This window comes from Meles meles, chromosome 3 (assembly GCF_922984935.1).
Source record: "Meles meles chromosome 3, mMelMel3.1 paternal haplotype, whole genome shotgun sequence".
NCBI classification, from domain to species: domain Eukaryota; kingdom Metazoa; phylum Chordata; class Mammalia; order Carnivora; family Mustelidae; genus Meles; species Meles meles.
In genome coordinates, this window is record NC_060068.1 from 74,994,694 (window position 1) to 75,016,243 (window position 21,550).

Genomic DNA, 21,550 nt, shown 5'->3' on the forward strand with positions numbered 1-21,550 from the left:
AGTATACAATTTTAATAATGTTTTACAACAAAGACAGGGATTCATAATGCTCATCTTTATGTACTAAAAATATGGCATTTATTTTGAAGTATTTGTAACTTGGTGCTCAACAGGAACAGAATAAGTGATAGAATAAGGTGTGTGTGTGTATAGGAAAGCAAACAATCAAGGGCAAAAGGAGACTAGAATCAGTAACACAGGTTTCAAAGACTGGACCAATGTCAGGAAAAGCAGTTGAAAGGCAAATTTATGCCTACAGGTCAGAAGAGGAAAAACGTTTAAGATAACTGCCACATTACCTTAGAGGAAATGAAAATAAAATCCAAAGAGGAAGTGAAAATTTTAAAAATGTACTTCAGTAGTCTGGAGCAGGAGGAAGTCTAACACTTGAAGGACCCTCATTTGGTTCAGTGTTTGAACCAAAGGCTTTCATCATAATGACAAATCCAGCTGCAATCACTTTGCAGTGAAACATTACCTCTCAATTATATCCTGGGGGGAAATTTTGGTCTGTTCATCCAACCCACGTAAAGTATTATTCTACACAATGTCTTTCTGTTTAAACCCTTAAACTGCAATTTAATACTATCACATGCAAAAAAAAAAAAAAAGATCTTTTATTCTTACAGGAATCCATACATCTTTCTTTCCTCTTTCCCTTCATCTTCCAGTTCCTATTAACTGGCTAGACAATGTGTTGGCAATAACAATAGAAATTATGTCAATACACAAGCAATCCTACTTCATGAAAATATGATGAACAAGTTAACAGTAGCCTCCAGATGGAGTGGAATAATATTTCTTAATTAACAAAATGACATGTGTCTAACTCCTAGTGTGTTAGTAAATGTATTGATGTATTGACAACACACATCTCAATAGAGACATGCATCAGAAATGAGAGAGCTGTCAACAGCACTGAGGATTCAGGTGGAGATATGTCATTTTGAAAATTGCAGGACAATAAGGAGATACTATGGACTTTAAGAAAAAAATAATCTCTACTATTAAAGATTGAAATTTAACTTCAAGATGACTGGCCTATAAAACCTTTCATAGGATACAAATAAATCTAAAGCAATTGATACAGTATTTCATTTATTGAATTTGACAGAAATCACTCACGTATTTCTAATTTATAATAGTCATTGCTGTCATGCATTTCTTTGTCATCTTACTAATCTATATATAACTTGTCCCAAAACAGTTTTTTTTTTAAGATTTTATTTATTTATTTGACAGAGAGTTCATAAGTAGGCAGAGAGGCAGGCAGAGAGAGAGGGGAAAGCAGGATCCCTGCTGAGCAGAGATCCCGGTATGGGGCTCGATCCCAGGACCCTGAGATCATGACCTGAGCCGAAGGCAAAGGCTTTAACCCACTGAGACACCCAGGTGCCCCCCCACCAAACAGTTTTTAAGGCACTTAACAAAATTAAATAAAAATAAAATATACAAAAATATATATACTATTAACTGCACTAAGTTCCTCTTTAAGATGTTGCTAAGATCATTACCATCCTGGAATATAGTATCAAGGGAAAAATTCCATTCTATTAAGTCCTTGGCTTACAAAATAAATTATCTTACTTAAGGCTAACTCTCAGAGTGAAACTAGCCGAATCACCTACTATGGCTGCTCCACTGAGAGGAAGTGACATTCAAGCTCCCAGCTGGCTGGTTACAGACCTGGGTGAGAACACAAGTCTCCTCACAACTAATCAAGGAATCTTTCAGCTTTGGTATTTACTGAATTCTTCCCCTGTCCCTAAATTAGTTTTGGGTCCTTTGCAGAGTCTATACCCATCCCCAATTTCTATCCCACCCTATTTCTATTCTATCCTATTTCTTTAATTGCTATTGGCACTGACAGCTCTCAGTAATTTCATGATCTTTTACATAAATCTATAAAGTCCACAGGGGGCTTCCTACCTGATTCATAAATCTTTAATTTGGGCCCCATTAAGGAGATCATGACAACACAAAGTTTTTTGGTTTTGTTTTTGTTTTGTTTTTGCCACGAAAGGGGTTCTGAGAAGGGAAGGGGTGAGAATTCTATGATCTAAAAATCTCCTAATTTACATTTATCATATGCCCTAGGAAATCCCATCTTCCTTCTTGAAGAATTATTTAGATGATTAACTTCACCACAAACAAAATATTGCTCTTTTAATGGAGAATAAACAGTTTTGCCACTAATCTCAATTATTATATAATTTATGAGATTATTTATCACTACCTTAAAAATGAGTTTAAGATAAATAATGTTCAATTCTGTAATATTTATTACTAAATTTTAATTCTTTTCACAATTTTAGATGTGCAGAGGCAGAAATGAGAGTCAGTCAAATCTATTCAGTTGTGTGGTTTCTGAGAGCATTGCTCAATAACTGCTATTATGAAAAAATATATCAGAACAAAATGATGTCAAAAGGCAAATTTCCCAAGGGTTATTTATTGTTCTAGATGTTTATAGATACAAGAAAATTAAAAGCTTCAATTGGATACAAATATATATTCATGTAGAATCCAGTCTTAACAACAGGATTAACAAGAAGCTGTGTGGTCAAGTCTTCTGTGTATAAAATCTTGAGTCTTAATGCACCAAGGCCGCAAGAACTAAGTTCACTGAATCTAAATATTTTAAGGAAGAAATTTAGTAGTTCAGAAGATAATGTTTATAGACCATGCATATTTTTAAAAAATATTACCTGCAAGAAGTTGTCTGAAATTGTGAACAATGCAAGTAATAAAAATGAATGTTAACAAAAAGTTCAATGTTCCCACCAGATGGTTTGTGGTCCAAATGAGTATAGTGAGGGAGAAATCTCTGAATAATGAATGACCATTTACCCTTCTTTCTCTTCCATTCTGTGGAAAAGAATGACGTAAATTCCATCTACACAATTTGACCAAACACACACACACACACACACACACACACACACCTTAGCCAAATAAATGTCAGATTGAGAATATGGGAATTTATTACTCTCTTGGGTGATAAATATCATTCTCTTGTTCATTCATTTACTCATAATTGTGCATGTCTCACTTACTAATATTAGAGGAATATCCAAACAACCAGGTCAACACTAGATAATCAGTATAATAGATATTGTTAAAGCTCAGAGCTCTTTTTACATTAAAATAAAGCCATTAACCAGGGGACAAGGTATCCATTAATGTTAGTTATTGATCTTTTGAGTGCCTAGGAATAAACAGAGAAAAGCTTAAGATGACAATACTTGTGTTGACTCATAACAAGTTACTGCAGTGTATCACACTATGACCTTGGCAAATCTGTTTTATGTGGATATGTTTTCAACTCTTACCCATCATATGAAAAAATTAATTTCTTCTGAAATCAGCCCCTAACTAATTAGATCTCTTAATTATGATCACAGATGTGCAAAGAACTTGATTCTTGGCATAAAGTATAATACAGTGGTTAAGAGCATGGACTATGGAGCCTGACTGCCCAGGTTCAACTCCAGGCTTCATAACTAAACTGCTGTATAAACTTCTATATTAACTTTGCCTCTAAACCTTTTGATAGTACAGTTTCATCTGCCAAATGGGGAAAAGAAAAGCATCTGTCTCATTGAAAAGTTCAGATTCAATAAATTAACTATGTAAAAAACTCAGAAGAAGACCTGACATGTAGAAATTATTCAATACTGCTAGTTATTATTATTATTATTATTACTGTTGTTATTTTAAAATACTATCAAGGAGCTATATCACAAGTGTTTTGGGATTTTCCCCATTGTTCGTGTGAGTTCTTGCTTTGTTTTAAGCAGAAGATCTAAACTATTTTAACTGTCCCTCAAAGTTCTCCCACTCTTTTCTCTGTTATTCCTCTTTCGTTATTATCCAACTAAACCGACTCCATTTTCCATATTTCCTTTCTGTGTTCTCCCTTGTCACTAGATGCTATTATTTTTCCCTGCCTGTGACCTTCACCTTTACTTCCTGAAAACACTGAAGAAGACAGTGCCTGGGCTGTTCATAGGTTGGTGGAGCTCAAACTCTGACAGCCATCTTGGTCATTCATATCTCGGTTTAAATGTTACTTTCTCAAAGAGGTCTTCTCACCTTCCTCCAACCCAGGCCATTCTTTATCATATCACTCAGCTTTATTTTCATCAATCTGAAAATACCTGGATTGTTAGTTTCCTTCTTTATTGCCTGCATCATATAACTAGGAGACTGAGTTTAATGAAATCCAGGACAATGTATGGCTTGTCCAGTGGTATATCCCCGGATACCTATAATGTAAGCTGGTATATAGAAGGTAATCAAAAAATATTGTTAGCAAGTAGATAAAGGAATGGGTAGAAGAATGCATTGATGAGGGGCGCCTGGGTGGCTCAGTGGGTTAAGCCGCTGCCTTCAGCTCAGGTCATGATCTCGGGGTCCTGGGATCGAGTCCCGCATCGGGCTCTCTGCTCCGCGGAGAGCCTGCTTCCCTTCCTCTCTCTCTGCCTGCCTCTCTTGTGATTTCTCTCTGTCAAATAAATAAATCTTTAAAAAAAAAAAAAAAAAAAAGAATGCATTGATGAACAAACAGATGGATAGATACATAAAATGATACTTAAGTTTAGAGTCTTGAAGAATGAATTGAAGAGGAACTGTAGAGAACAAGAGAAGGGTCTGCCAAGCAGAAGGAATTACATGTCAAAAACCAGGGAGTCTATGGTGAATGCTGTGAAGTGTGTAAGCCTGATGATTCACAGACCTGTACCCCTGGGGCTAATAATACATTATATGTTGATTAAAGCAAACAAACGAATGGGGGGGGGGGGGGACAACAACCAGGGAGTATGAAAGTCTATGCATGGAACTGCAAATTAGTTCAGAGAGTCTGAAGCATAGAATAAGTGTGAGAAGGAACTGGAAGCTGAGTCTGGAGAGGAGCAGATCACTGAAACTCAGGGCAGTATCTTTTCTCATGGACTACGGTCCAGGAATTTGGAATTATAGAACCTTCGTTAAGTAGATATATAATTTATAGCTGAGAAAAACAGTGCATGTACCCTTACCCAGTTACTTCAAAAGGGAGAGAGAGAAGAGAGAAGAGGATAGGAGAGGAGAGGAGAGGAGAGGAGAGGAGAGGAGAGAAGAGAAGAGAAGAGAAGAGAAGAGAAGAGAAGAGAAGAGAAGAGAAATACAGGTGTGGGTTAAAACTTGGTTCTCAGCCTGCTCTTTGTCGTTTTTTTTTTTTTTTTTTTTTTTTGTCTTTTTGACTTCTCAAACTCTGGCCTCCTGAGGATTTGATAGGCTTTCTTTTCTTTATAGGAAAGTCTTTGAGTATATTGAAGAAGACAGATTTTAAAAATATGTCCAATGCCATATATGAACCTTTTTGCAGTCTAAAAGTAATCTGGGAATTTACTGAAAACCCATTTGCTTCTTTAGCATTCTATTCATTATTTCATTTTGACTGATTTGTTTAAAACCATTGATTAAACAAAAAATAAATATTTCAGCTGAGAGTGTTCAGCACTATAAATCACTAGATAGATAAAAAATTAATTCTTTATTCTAGTGGCCCCATATTGCCATTCAATGCCTTAGTATTTATAATTTTATTTCACTAAGCACCAAATAAATTGTTATCACACTCACCTTTATGTAGTGCATGGGTTGCGATTAAGGTAGAATATATCCATAAGATGCTCTTTATATTTATCAACATCTTGTCCTAGAAACGAAGAAAAACACAAAGGAAATCATAAGCATTCAGGCTTGTGGTGGGCCATAAATCACATGTTATTTGTGCAGTGTATTTAATAAGAGTACAAGAAGCAGCTCCTCTTAGATTGTAAAAACAAGAGAGAACTTGTAATAGGAAAAGTCATCCCAACACTTTAATTATTAGTTTGACTCTCACCCAATGCAGTTGGTACCAAAATAACCCAAGAACCCACTTTGGGAACATATAACAATATGCATGTGTGGGACAGCCACAACTGGGTAGGCTGTAGAAAGAACAATTGAGACCACAGCCCAAGTAACTTAGTGGCTAGGAACTGGCACAAAGTGGGAGGGGTGACCACAATGTCTATTTAGAAACAGGAAGCTGGTCACAGATGGAGCAGAAGAAGATGGGGAAGCAATAGGCAGAGACGCTGAAAGAAAGGGATTCGTATCAAATGTAAGGTGGGAAGGAACATGGTGGTGGCTCCTGCACATGGTATCAGCACAGGGAATAAGGACTTCAGCAGGCTTTTGTAAAGCACAGACTCAATTTAGTTTCTTGGAGGCTGAACAAACAAAACAAATGTATTATAGGAGCTGTTAATTACAAAAAGACCAGTGCTTGCCATGAGTTTTAAAGCAGTTCCAATAGTTCTAGGGGTGAAAAAGGAAAGAAAATACTGTTCTGAGAGTCAAGAAATCCTGCCCCGGCTTTGTCATTAATTTATTGTGTGACTTTGGGGAAGACATTTAATAGCCTGGGTCTCAGGATGGTCCCTTCCAGCTCGAATTTCTATGAAGCTTTAATTATGAGGTGGATAAGTACCAGTGTTGGGAACCATCTGGAAAACAAAGAGCCAGTCTCAGAAGAACTATAGATTATTTGATCCCCATGGTTTTTCCCTTCTCAGCTACATTTAGAACTCTTCTGTAACAAGCATTGCTGGTTGGCTACCCAGTAGCCATTCTTCTTTCTCCTTTCTAACAAACTCCCATTCCATTTTCCTGTATTTCACAGCCATACAACTTAGAGAAGCCTGAGTCAAACCCAGCCCAATGGAATGATCTTGATTGTCCTAAGTCAGTCACACTGCTCCCATTCCTTTCTCCAATAACTGGTTTTGGAATGAGTAGATGAAGCAGTCTTAACTAATGAGATGTGAGGGGAATCTCAGGTGTGAGGGATGGAGGGGATGCTCTTGGGAAAGATACATTCATCTTAAGAACAGAAAGAAAGGAAGAGATGGTTGCTTTTCTTCATTGAATACTGAAACAATAGGCTATTTTTTCTCCTACTGTTGTAGCCATCTTGTATCCATGAGTGTGTAAGATAGTTTCTGGGGATGAAGCTGAGAAAGAATCAGGAGAGCTAGGGCTTAAGCCCTCAAGCATTAGGCCTAGAGTAGACTGTACCTTTGGACTTTCTTTTTATATGAAATAATAAACTCCTTTATTATTTAAAGCCAATAAAATCAGGGATTTTGTTACTTGTAGCTCGAGGCATTGCAACTGACACATGTGAAATGGTGTCCTAAATAACTTCCTAATATCGTCCTTAGAGAGTACATAAATTCTGTATGATTTAGGAAATCTAGATTGAAAATAAGTAAATGCTATAAGAATCCAAGCCCAATTTGGATTCAAGTTCAATTTCATAATTATAACAGCTAGTCCTTTTTCCTTGATATTCTTCTTTATTTGATTGTCTTTATCTTGAAATAAGCATTAGAAACTCTCTACAACAAAATCCTAAAGAGCATCTTTTAAACCTAATAAATTGTATATCTGTTTTCCACCTAGAAGCCATTTGAAAACTCACAATGAAAAGCATATAGTTGATAATCCTTGATAAGGATAATTAACCTTAATAATTAACTTTATTATTATCATACAATTACTGGGATATGTAGCAGACACTATTAAACACTAACTAGAAAATTTGGTTTCTACATGTCTGTATTTCTTATAAGCTACCACAGCGGGGGGCAGGAGGGGAGAAGACCTCAATTCAACATATTCTATAGTTTAAAGTTGCCGAAGTGAAATTTCAGGTTGTACCATAAAAAAACTATTAAAGAAAATGCATTTCATGAATATTAACTGACTCTAAGAAGTCTTTTTATAAATATACTCATAAACAATAATTTCCTCTTGTCATTAGAGAAAAAACTGTCCTCAATTTTTTTATTTTTTTTCATGAAACTTTTATTTTGTAAGCATATAAGTCTCCACCTGAATTCAAGTTCTGAATCCTCTACTTACACTCTGCAGTTTGGAGGTAAATTACCAACTCTCTCATTTTCAGTAGCTTTCTAATTGTGAAAAGTAGTACTTAACTGTTGGAGTGAATGTGAGGATAAAATAATGCATATGAAATATAGCTCAGGGATACACAGTGTATTCAGTACTCAATATTTCTTACTAAAATTACTAATTCAGATTTTCTACAGATGTTCTCTTCCTGCTTTCATATCACTAGTAGCAAAAAGAAAACTATTTGAAGTTGTTGGATTTAAAAATTGTAACATGGGTTGCCACAATAAAAGCAGGGGATAAGTTTATGCTTATAATATATTGCCCTATAACTTATTGCTATGTGCATTGCTTGTAAACATGTTTTATCTTCTCTGTAGAACAGTAGGCTTTGGAGAACAGAGCTAGTATCACATTCAATTTATTAATTCCTATAATATTCCCACAATAGTTCCACAGAGCCAGCTTCAGAGTAGACCCCTGAGGAAGGTTTATAGACCAATTGCAGAACCATTGCCTCCACATCCTATTCCAAAACATGCTTTAAAGCAAAGTGCCAACAATCTCTTATGAATATGGGCAAGTAGGCTAATCCAAGTACACTAGTCCAGTTGACTATTCATCATGTAATGATAATATCTGATGTTTGTCAATATTTGGACATTTGTGTTAGATCTCATAACAGAATCAGAGAAGGTGTGGCCTTGACCCAGGAATGGATCTTTTGCAACCAGATTTCCTCTCTAAGCCCAGTACTCAAAGTCCAACTTTCTGTGTCAGGCTTCATCCTTATAAATGCATCTTTTTTTTATTTTTTTAAAGGAGAAAGGAAAATGTTCCTTCATCTATATAACAAGTATACTCCTCACTTGCCTTAAGATTCCCCAAGACAAGGCTAGGAAAGGAAGCTGGTATGTTAAAAATACAAGGGAGAGATAAGTTGTGTCTTAAATATAGTTACATAAATATATTTTAATAAATACCCAACATCCAAAAATTGGAATTTTCACAGTAAGTCTCAGATCTCTTTGGAAAAATCAGATTAAACAACTCGAGGTCCATATTCTTGCTGGCCAGTCATCAGCACTAGGCAAGGAGCAAGCTCTCTCACCCTGGCTTTGTGCACTCAAGGTCATCATTGGCCCCACTCAGCTTCTCATCCATTTCTACTCCATGCCTGTTCCCTTCAGGCACTTGATTTAAGGAATGGTCATTTATCTCTTTCATAAATATGTCAGAGTGCTTTTACTCATCTTAATCGCCTTAGAACTACATTTCTGTGGCCTCTTCCTTGGAGTCTATGGGCATTCAAACCATTTCTCTAATTTTCTTAAGGCGGTGTCCATGTTCATGGTTGTTAAGGCACTCTACCTTCTGCACTTAATCTTGCTAAATAAGAAACCTTCTAAAACCTCTTTCTTTTTTTTCAGCACCGCTCTAACCCCCACTTCTATTCTTCCCTCTTCCGTGTTGGTCTTGTAAGCATAATCTGCTAGTGATAACAAGTCTGTCTGCATAGACAGACCTGGGAGATATGAAAGCCAGTGCCTATATTTAGCCTGCACTCTAGTGAAGTCAGTGAGAAGAGGAGAAAGTCATGGAACAATCAAGGCACAGCTGACTGAAGCTATTTAATTGCCTGGGAGACACAAGAGACAAGGTTAACAGGACTCCTATACATGAGAAATATCTTCCAAAAGGGTAAGGGTCATGCCAAGGATGGGCTGCCTTGAAGAAAGAGAGTCAAGGTTCTAGTAAACAGATATTTAATATTCTCCCCTCAATCTCAGGGAAGATCCTCTGAGCTAAGGGTAACTTAAGGACACAAATATAGCAATTTTGTCTTCTAGTCTTCAAATTAGTTACTCTAGACAACCAGTTGTCTAGGACACCTCAATCACAAGGTGGATATAAGGTGCCTACCATATTGCTCCTGGGTGCATTCTCACAGGAAAAATCACTGCAACGCAGAGAGAAATATTGTGGTTTAAGAAGGAAATCCTAGAAATTTACTTCACAAAAGTAATTGTGTCATGTGAATCTGTCACTAACCTGTGACTGGATTCCTGAAAACAGCATTCTCTATTCCCTTTGCCATGCTCTATTTTCATCATAGCACATATCATTATATATATATATATATATATATATACATACATATATGTATGTATATATATATATAAAATTAGGAATTGCCTTTTTTTACCCACCATAATATAAGCTCTGAGAGAGCAGATTTTGGTGTTTTGTTCATTGCTCAGGACACTCAGTAAAATATGCTCATTTTTTTAGATAATAAGATGCATATTATAAACAGTTTATAATGTATGTTATGTAAGATGCATGTTATATAAACACTGTTTGTAACTTAGAAATATAGTTTTTCTGGGTTGTTTTTAACAGCTGTATAGTTTTCTATTAGATGAATGCAGTATCTTTTATTTCACCAGCTCCTATGATAAGCCTTTAAGCTGGTTTCACATTTATGCTATTAGAAATCATCTCTGTCCATTTGTCTATATGACAATATCTATATGACAATGTCTAGAAGAGAACTGTTGGGTCAAAGAGTATATGCATTTTTTAAATTTTCTAGTAGCTCTTACCAAATTATTTTGTAAAGAAGATGACCCTGGGGCACCTGGATGTCTCAGTGGGTTAAGCCTCTGCCTTCTTCTCGGGTCATGGTCTCAGGGTCTTGTGATCAAGCCCTGCATCGGGCTCTCTGCTCAGCGGGGAGCCTGCTTCTCCCACCTCTCTTTCTGCCTGCCTCTCTGCCTACTTGTGATCGCTCTCTGTCAAATAAATAAATAAAATCTTAAAAAAAAAAAAAAAAAAGAAGATGACCCTATTTTATTGCCACAGTAGTATGTAAGAGATGCACTTTCTCCACAACCTGGCTGACACAACCTTCATCAAACTTATTTATCTTTAGTGCTCTGAATAAAAAAATGGTGCAGTATATCATTGTTTTTTAATTACTATTTCTTTAATTATAAATGAGACTAAGCAATTTCTCATATGATTAAAAATACATTTGTTCTTCTGCCAACTGCCTATATTTCACATTTAATTTTTTTTTTTTTTTTGGGATGGGTTGTGGTCCTTTACTTATCTGTAAAAGTTCTTGTTATATCAAAAGAGTTATTAGCTCTTTGTCTCTCATATGTTGCAGATATTTTCCAAAGGTGTTACTTGTTTTTGTGTAAATAATTTAATTGTTACTTACTCATACTTATCAGTCTTTTCTAGGATGACTTCTGGATTTTATCTTTTGCTTAGAAAAGGTTTCTCTACTTCTATTTTATTATTTTAAAAGCGCTGTCATTCCTTCTAGTTTTTTATTTTTAAATTTTATTTCAGTTTTTAGAGAGAGAGAACATGTACAAGGTGGGGGGAGGTGGGGCAGAGGGAGAGGGAGAGTGAGAGAGACTCTCAAACAGGCTCTACACCCAGGATGGAGCCCCACATGGAGCTGGATCTCATGACTCTCAGACCAGGACCTGAGCCAAAACCAAGAGTAGGAAGCTTAACCAACTGAGCCACCCAGGCGCCCCCCTCCAGTTATTTTTTTAATATTATTCTTTACATCTCATATTTGGCCATCTTAACTTTATATGAGGATAAGAAATGAAGTAGAGATTGACTATTATTCTGAGTGGACCAATCAGTTGCTCCCAAATCATTTGTTGAATAATCCTTCTTTTCCACTGTATTTCCATGTCTATTTCAGTATATTTCTGGACTCTACCTCCTGTTCAGTGAAACTAGAAAATTCTTAAAGCAAAATGCTCCTATCTAACTCACTTTATAGATTCAGTAGGAAATATGTGATTTAGGTAAGTGTTTTCATTGAGATTATAGAATTAGGTCAATATGAATCCCATGGATACAATATTAACACCACTTATTTGTATAGTTTTCCATTTGCCAAAGCTTTCCCACAGGTATTCACCCTTTTGATGTGTATAACTGTAGATTCTGACATCAAGCTTTTTGATTCCAAGTCTAGTGTGCCTTCTGCCATACCACAGGTAATAGCAACTCAGTAATTTAATAATAAAAAAATGCATTATATATGTGTTTATTATAAGCTATGTAATCTCATTTTTATAGACATAAACACCTCTCAGAATTCTTAAAAGAATGATATGAAATATACAGATAAAGAAATGAGGTAAATTTAAACACAGATGTGCATTCACACACTTTTATATTTCATAGATCTATCAGGAGGAGTGGCAGGAAACATAACAGACAAACATTCAAGAAAGTTACTTTGCACTGACCACTGAACTACAACCACCCTGGTACATTCAATGATAAGAACCTAGCAGAGTAAAAAAACAAACCAACCAAACAAAACCCCAAACACTGGAGAATACATATAAATAAAATATAAACACATAAATATATATTTATGTATAGGGGGTGTGGGGGGAGTGGGTATAATTTACTAAATCTAGGCTACCAGAGGAAATAGGCAAAAACTCACTAATTGAAGCAGAGCTTGACCAAGATGTTTATCTCTAGGGCCACCTGGATGGCTCAGTTGGTTAAGTGTCTGCTTTTGGCTCATGACATGATCCCAGGGTTCTGGGATGGAGTCCCGCATTAGGCTCCTTGTTTAGCAAGGAGTCTGCTTCTCCTTCTCCCTCAGTCTGCTATTCCCCCTGTGTGTGTGTGCGCTCTCTCTCTCTCTCTGACAAACAAAAAGACATATATCTCTACTTCCTCCTGTTCTTTCTTATTCTTTTAAAAGATTTTATGTTATTATTTGAGAGAGAGAAAGAGCAGGGGAAGGGAGTGGAGAGCCTGATGTTGGGCTTGATCCCAGGACCCTAAGATCATGACCTGAGCTGAAGGCAGCAGGTCAACCAAGTGCGCCACCCGGGCGCCCATCTACTTCCTCTTGTTCTGATTCCCAATCAGAGGGAGTACCAACATTGTGTTTTCTGGTAAAGTACAGACCTATGCAACAATCAGCATGTTTTCTCAGACTAGAGCAACTCATCCTCAACAATGAGTGTTTGTAAGTCCTAACTGGTTTCTCTAGGTGGGTGGTGAATAATCACCTACTACAGTACAGTCACTGAGTCTTCTCAAGAGAACGCATGTATCTTGAGAAGCTGGGTCAGTCCTACTGCAGTAGGAAAGAAAAGCTTGGTTGTATGACTATTGGAAGACCACTTTAGTGGATCTTCATGCTCTCAAAGGCTCTGATGCTCAATTAGTGAACATTCATCAACCACAAAGTACTTATGCATAATAAGGTGAGGAAAGAAAGAACAAAGACTATATTTTTAATATTAATCATATTCAGCTTAAGTTAGCTTTTTAGGTCTTTTGCAAACAGAATTACAAGCATGCTGACACAGGTATCTTAGAATATCAGAGACATTCTCCAGTTTGCAAGCACAGAGAAAAATTATAGGAAACCTACACTTGTAAACATATAACTCTAGAGGGATTCTTTTCAAACTTCACTTTTTAAAGAAGAAACAATTTAGGAATAATTTTTAATTTATCTACTAGGAAAACAAAATAAAAGTTTGAATTCTAACATAAATCCTTAGATGGTCTTATTCTTATCCCTCTTCCCACCACCCACAAGATTAAGGACTGTGGACTTCCTGCTGGAGGGAGTAATTGCTCAATCACTTTGGAATCCACTGGAACTCTTTGCTGCATTAGTTTGGACAGACATATACAATTGTGAAATCTTCCTTTCCTTTACTGAGAGATTGCACTAGAAGTTAGTCCCTGAGACCTTCTGCCTGATGTGCTCTTATATCCAAGTTACATATTCTCGGGACTGGAAACAGATTTCATCTTAGAAAACTAGTTTTTTCTTCCATTGATGCCTTACCGTTTTTACATTAAACTCACAACATCCTATTTCAGGACTTCACATGAATATTTTCATGATATGTTTTGCATAGTGGACAAGCAGAAATTAAAATAATTAAGGTCATAGCTTTTAGAAAGGGTCAAAAAGAAAAGGAAAGCCTATCAGTTAGATAATCAGAATTTGAGATCTCAGAGATCCTTAAAACCCAGAAGGACCCTTAAAACTCTGAAGTAAAGCGAGGAAGCAGGCGGGTTTAAAATGCAGCTCTACGTGACAGCGTCTTGACTGTGCCACGATCCCCCAAATCACTAGCTCCGTCATTTCATAAATGTGTACTGAGCTGCCACTGTGAGCCAGACCTGTGCTAAGGGTCCTGATGCAGAGGGACCTGAGTTACACCCGCAGCCCCTTAATGTTTGTGCTCATTGGAATTACATCAACCCTGTCAAATGGCAATCGTTTGCCGTTCTAGACGCACTCTTTACGACAGTGTGGACGTGATTATCCTGTAATTGACTAAAAACAGACCTTAAACTTACTTGAACGTATTTGCAAAGTCAATGTATGAAGCATAGAATAAACTCGTGTCATTTTTCTGTCAAAAAAACTTTGCTTGGAGTCAATCTTTACTTCCTCCCTGATGCGGGGCAAAAACTCCCCCTACCACTCCTAAGAAGCAAGAAAAAAACTTTTTTTTCTTTTCAAATTGTTAGTAAGAGCGTTTAGCACCTTTCCGACAGAAGTCCGGGAGCCTCCCGCTGCAGCCCTCAGCCTGAGCGCTGAGGGCGCGACCGCAGAGCTTCCGCCAGTGAGCCCCGCCCAGCCTAGCCCCGCCCCGCCCCCGCCGAAAGCGCAAGGCCCCGCCCCCACTGGCCTCTGGGCGGGGACCCGAGGCGCCGCGCCAGATTCTGACTGGGCGGACCGCCGGTTCCGCGGAGCGGTTGTCTCAGCGCCCAAGTCACACCCGTCTAGGGCCGGGAACTAAAGCCCCAGCCCACGTGGCGGCGGCTGGAGAACTCCCGCGCGCGGCGAGGAGCGCCCGGCGCGGTTCCTATCTCCGCGCCTGCTGAGCGAGTGGGGGTCGGCCCGAAGACCCAGCCGCTTTAAAGGGCTAGTTTCTCCCCTGCCCTTCCATCCTACCACGCCGTTGTAGTCGCGTTTGTCACTTATTAAAATATATCTTAAAACAAGACTCGAAATTCAGCCTCAAACTTACCCTGCCGGTCCTCTCCTGGCTGCCGGCGTCCATCAGCCCCATCTCCGCTCCTTCCTAACTCCGACTTCCTCCCCTATACCTTTCTTTACCCTTCCTTTCTCTTCTTTTTCCTCCAGGCGCACTCCTTCCCCTAAATTTCCATATTTGATGTGTGTCTTGATACTAACTTTAAACTTTGCATTACGGGCCTTTCTTTTGCCATATCCTGGGGCGGGCCCTAGTATTGGGTTCAAGTGGTCAAGGGCCTTAGTAAAGTTTCCAAAAGTAAAGCATTCTGTACTATATTTCTTAAAGTGATGCCTAAGATAGAACATCAAGCCTTCCAAAACTTGGATCCGCCCCTGGCCATGTGCGTTCCTCGACCAAGCTCAGAGCTCTGCGCACATCCCCAAGGACTCGCGAGCAGGCGCTTCTGCACTTTGCAAAGACAAGGTCTCCTTTCAGGGTCCTCCAAATCCCTAGATTTACGTCGCAGAGTCAAATAGAAAACTAATGACTGAAGGTTCTTCACCCTTGAATGTATAGCTGTAAGGTGGCTCTCTTCGTTTGGGGAGGGGGGGGGAGGCTCGGTTTTCTCTACCTGTGCTGCATTTCTCCATCAGGGGGCGCCCACAGCCGCCACAAAACACCCTATTCCTAGACATCTGGGTTCTGCAAGCCCTAAGCACGCCTACTGGGGGCAGATCCGAGGGAGCTCACTGCCTCTCTCGCTCCTCCCTCCTAGCCTGCCTCCGCGGACCCGGGAGGCAGGGATTTCACACTAGCCATTCATTTGTCAGCCGTGGGGGAGGGGACGCAGGAGAGAGAGAGACTGAGAAGAGGCTGGGAGAGGGGAAGGGAGGCACAGAAGATGGAGAAAGAAAAGGGAAACACAAAGATGAGAAACGGGACACAGCGAGACTGTCTTTCAGTCTGTGGGTGTGCGCACGGTGGGACAGATCTCCTGGCGTTGCGTAGATTTCAACCCCCTCCCGCAGCATCTCCCGGGGACAAGCAGGACTTGCTGGGGCGCAGCTGGATCGGAAAGCAAATAGTTTAAGCTATGACACTGTATTTCTAACCCGCTCTGCGAAGCCTAATACACAGACCGCTCCACTCAGTGACACAGACAGCATGCCGGGACAACCCTGTGGCCCCCAAATCCGCATGCACTGGGGATGTCGCCCCGCAGCGCCCACACTTATGTAGGGTGGTGGAACGCTCCAGCCTAGGGCGTCCACCACCGAGACACGCTATGCCTGGCTGGGGGACTAGCCAGTAAAGTTGCTCAACTACAGCGAAGAGCTGGGAGGGGGTGGGGAGATGGAAGGAAAAGAAGGGGTTGTAGTCGGGGCGAAAAGGCTGGTCCTAGAGGCCCCAGATTCGGGTCCCCGCGCCACCTTTGTCTGGAGAGCGCTCTGAGCGCTGGTTTGCTCGTTGAGACCAGAATGGAAGCCTCCACTTCGCTCTTCTGGGTGAGATAAAATTCTTGCACATCGCTGATGGTTCAAGGCAAGCTTTTCCCGCCCAGGCTCTTCCCAGACCGCCGCGGCACTCCAACAACCCCACCCCCATCCCCTGCTCCTTCCCGGCCGGCCCCTGTGCTCCGCGCGCAGGACAAAAGAACCCAGGGGCACCAGGGAGGGCCTTGACAGACCCCAAGTCTCCAAAGAAACGCAGCCGGGGGACCCCGCACATCCCCCGGCCGTACCTCTTTCCAGACTGCTTGAGGACAGAGGGGGTCACGTCCGCCCAGGTCCCGGGCTGCTGTGTCGCCGGATCGTCCTGTCAGGAGCTGCCCTGGAGCAGCATTCCAGGAACGCCGGGCACTGACCACACACCAGGGTCCCGGGAGCCAGGTGGCCCGCACCAAGGCGGCTTCGGGGACTTGCAAGTGGACAAGTCTCGGGAGTCCCCATTCAAACTTTTGCCTCGAGCAGGTTAACAAAAAAGCTCAAGGTGCCAGCGGTCCCTCCAGCTCTCCAGCACAAGACCCCAAGACTTTTCTAAGGGTTCTCTACAATTCTCTTCCCTCCCTTCCCCCAATTCCGTTAGTCCTTCTACCCCCACCCCATTCCGGGCTTCTTTTGTCTGGATCTTTTTCAGCACCACGGTCCCTCGGTATTCCTCTCCTCAAACGTCCTTCTGAAAGTTACCTGCATTTTTAAAGTGCATATATTTTCTTAACTTCGCCTTAAAGCTAGTTCTCTTTGCCTTAATTAAAGCCTTCTACCAATTACAATGTACTTCGTTTTTTAAGCTCGCTCGTTTTTGTTGTTGTTTTTTTTTTCCTATTTTTTTTTTTTTTTTTTTTTAAAGGGGGAACAAAAGAAACGTGATTACCTTGAAAGGCGGCTTATTGCAGTTTGGGGGAAAAAATCACCGCAGCGCTGCGCGAATGGGCTCGGTGTTGCCGGGGCGGGTCACATAGGAAGCTCGGTGGCCTGGGGAAGGGTACGGAGGGTGCGGGACGGTGCTGAAGGATGCAGGAGGATGCGGGGCTGGCCGCAGATCCCGGTCCCAGCGCCTGTCCACAGCACCTAGTGTTCGCGGCTGTTGCTCCCGCCCGCCTGGAGTTCTTCCCCAGAAAGGCTCGGGGCAGCTCGCCTGCAAGTTCAAATGCGGGTTGTGACACCCATCATCATTATATCACTGTACCGTCAGCACCGAGGAGGAGACTCAGCGAGGAGGAGGAGGAGGAAGAGGAGGAGGGTTCATTCACAGGCTCCTGAAGCGCTCGGCAGCTTCAGCCACTCCTAAAAGCCAAGGCTTGGAAAGCAGGCAGAGGGGCGGAAAGGCAGCTCCCCGCGCCTGCGGTAGGGACCGCCTGCCTCCCTCCTCAGGCACTCCCACCTCTCGGCGTTTCTTCCTGACAAGAAGTACCAATCGGCTTGGGGACAGCAGCGCTCCCCATTCAGCGACTCACTAAGTAACATCGCGCTGTGCGCACGGAAACCACTGCCCTCCCACCCCTCCCCACCCCCACTTCCCCGCCCCCTGTGCTGCCAGTTCTGGGATTCGGGAAAGGAGCCCCCAGGCTCTTGTGGGGCAGGCCAACACCAGATGACTGAGCCCCCTCAGCTCTTGGGAGCGAATAAAACTCTGTAAAATCAGGAGAGAACTTGGTTACAGCGTGTTTATGCGGCCACAGAACCTGCCTGTCCCATCTGAGGGAAGCGTCAGGCTTGCGCCGCCTGCCAACCTGAGACACTGAGAAAAGGAGGTCCTTCTAAGACCTTGAGAGAAAGTGTAAGAACTGCCTTACCCGGGAACTGCCCAAAGCGGAGCCCAACGTCATAGCGCAATTTGCAAAGACCCTGGTAATAAAGGCTTGAACAGGAAATTCCCCCAAGCAAATTCCCTGTTGGATTTAAACAGATTCTCTAACTGTGCCACAAATGTACAGAAGTCTAGATTTTGCTTTCTTCCTTCTTTCTTTCCCTCAGTTTTTCAAAGTGTCCCTTATGGTAGAATATTTAATAATTTTTCTGAGTAACAGAGACTCCTTGGATGTACCAATGCTCTTCCTCGTGGTGAGGAAATGGGACCACAGTCTTTCTTGAGTTTTTGCGATTTTTGTTTTCAGCCAGGCTGACCAACTGTGGAAACAACATCAACACAAGGAAGAGTCCCCTGCATTGTGTTACAAAAGGTTTCCTATAGGACCTTAGAGAGCAAAGGGTCAACCAGTTAACACAAAGGATTTCTGCCTCTTAGAAAAGAGGGACTTTGTATTTTCCTTTTCTTTGAAGTCAAGTATGAGTTTATACAATGGGAACAAAATAAGTCCAAGGTGCACATCAGTTTCAACATGGGGGATACTGGAGTGGATAGCAAATTTTTCTTTCTACACAAACATGGAAGTATCCTCATGGTTTTCCTCTCTGAAGTCTCTACTTAGAAAATTCTATCAAATACACAGTGATGATTAAAGAAAAAAGTTCAGTTCCATTCTGAATTTCTTTGAGCGACTTGGCCTTAGATTCATACTTTAAAACTTGTAGCAGCTTAGACTTCTGTGCACACACATTCATAACGTTTCTTTTCTAAGTTTCTTTTGCAAGTTGTATGCATTTTTCATGATGCTGGATTTTAAGTGGTAAACAGGTAGAAGTTTTGTTGGGAGAATTTCTGTCCTCAAAATGTGTGTTTTCCATTTCTTTTTACGCATTTATTTATCAGCTCACTACAGTGAGTAACATAACTACTAACTGCAGGATTTAGGAATCAATTTTTTTGTTTGTTTTACAATGATTTGTTTATTCTTACTATTGTTATTATACCACCATTCTTAATATTGAAGTTCTATCTCATTAAATATTTAGAATAACAAAGTCACAGAACAGAATAAGATTTCAACCTTTATATTTAGCAGATAAGCAAACTAAAGCTCAGAAATGATTTTTCCTAAAGTCACACAATTAATAGCAGAGCTGTTACCAGAACACAACTCTAGACTCCAGGTCCAGTGGTCTTTCCAGCACTCCCCATAGTGACTTTATAATCAAGATCACTTCATTCAAAAAGGGAGAAAAATCCTTATTGAAATTTACACTCCAGGCATTAGGATAGACCTTTCTCTGAAATACCTCAAAGTATGTATTACTGTTCTCATTCTTAAATTTGAGTAAACCTAGTTGAATTCCAAAGAGTTTAAATGTCTCTCCTGTGTTAAATGTCTCTCCTGTGTGTACCACACAGTAAGTGTAAGTGGTACATCTGCCAACCTGAAAAGCTTATTATCTTTCCATTACACAGCTCTCCCTTCATAATACAATTAAGTAAAGCATTTCTGTAAAGGAGACCTAAGGCAGAAGAAAACAACTAATAGCAGATTAATATCCATTTTTCAGGAAATGTTAATATTTAATAGTCCTTGTAGATAATGCCAACTTTACATGATGAAAAATAAGGGTCAGAGACTACTTACATCCTGAGATAGTTTCCTTTATCTTGCCAAATGCGTTTCTTTAGCCCTTTAATGTTTATAGTTCCTTATAATGTCCACGGACATGACAACTCTTGAGAGAGCAGTTCTATAGGGCAAAGGCATTTTCTCAGGAAGAGTTCTCTTCTCAGAACATGGACGATTTTGAACAACTTTATACCGCATGCCTTTTCTTTGCTTTGGCTTATAACATTATTGAGAAAGTTAAACACTTCTGCAGGTTGTCCAATAACTAAAATGAAACGACATTCCCAATATCAGCTTGCTTTCTCTAAAGCAGATTTTCCTCTCTAGTTACCATAATAGGGAATAAAAAGGAAAGAATAAAGGTACATTCAGAGCAGACTCTACCTATGTATTATTTCTATCTAATTGTCCCTGAGGGCTTCTCCCTCTCTGTGTCTCCCTCCCTCTCTCTTTCTCCTACTCTCTCACTCCCTGCCTGTCTCTTTATGAAGACAAAGTGAATGACAGAGTATTATTTCTGATTCTCCCATGTTTGAAAAATTATCACAAGTTTTTGAATGGGAAAATATATTTTTGTATTTTCTATAACCAAAACAACTTTGCCCATTACACTCAAGTCTGAATCAAACAGTAATTAAAATCTCACTCTATGTGTCCCCCTTTATGTAAACTCCATCGTCCCAGGTATCAATAAAGCAAGATCTTCATTCCTAGTGCTGGTGTCTACAAGAAACCAGAAGCCAGAAGCTGCGTGCCTTGCTTCGTTGACTTGATCTTGTCTTCAGGAACTTGGCAGAAGTCAGGGGCAGTCCACCAATGACTGGACAAGAAAGGTGTAGCTGGCAGGTGGGTGTCCAGGGAATTTCATTATCTTCATCTGAACCTCCTTCTGAGCTTTAGGATCACATTTCAAGTCTTCTCCTTTTTTAGTGATCAGGTGAAGTATTCTTAGACGTGGTATCATCTTTTGCTGCCCTAAGGTTCCAGTCCCACCCACATTCAGAAAACAGGTTCGCATTTCAAGCCCTGATCTGACTGATCCTAGGCACAATGAAGCAAATATCCTCTGTGGATGGTGAAAAAAACATGTCGTTAAAAAAATGTACCTTTAATTCATTCCACAGTGCCTAGAAAAAGGAAGCCAACCTCTAAAATTGCTTCATTGATTTCTTCTTCTTCATCTTTTTCTTTTCTTTTCTCTTCTTTTTCCTTTTTACATGTTAGGGAGAGATATTTTATCCAACACTTTAAATCCTCTTTGTTTTCTAGGAAATGCAGAAATAATATGAGGTCTTTGTTGCCTTCCTTAAAAAATAAAGGAAACTCTACAAAAGGCAAAGTGAGGGTGACAATCTCATTATTCTTTAGCCTGGTGTATATAAATTACTCAGAGAAATTAAACACAGACAAATATCTTCAGAAAGCCATGAAAAAGTTGATTTTTACAGAGCGAGACTTTGCTCCCCAACCCCCAAATCAGAATGTTACAGTAAAATGTTTCTTTCAATAAAAGTCTTTTTTTTTTCTTCTTTGCTGTAAATGTCCTGTTCATGGTTGGGCAGATTATTCCAGAACTTAACTGGAAGACCATCTACATCACGACGGAACTATGCAAGGGAAAGCCAAGTTCCAACAT

General features: G+C 40.2%; 1 protein-coding gene across 5 annotated transcripts in view; it reads right to left on the reverse strand.

The window, feature by feature from the left end:
• Positions 1-17,820, reverse strand: part of VCAN (versican) — a 110,777-nt gene extending 92,957 nt beyond the window's left edge. For all 5 annotated transcript variants that reach the window (XM_046000015.1, XM_046000016.1, XM_046000012.1 and 2 more), the window contains exons 1-2: positions 17,343-17,820; positions 5,629-5,704 (exon numbers count right to left, since the gene is read on the reverse strand). In XM_046000015.1, coding sequence (XP_045855971.1) covers positions 5,629-5,698 — 70 coding nt within the window. In that variant the 5' untranslated portion in view covers positions 5,699-5,704; positions 17,343-17,820. The remainder of the gene's footprint in view (positions 1-5,628; positions 5,705-17,342) is intronic.
• Positions 17,821-21,550: the final 3,730 nt, after the last annotated feature.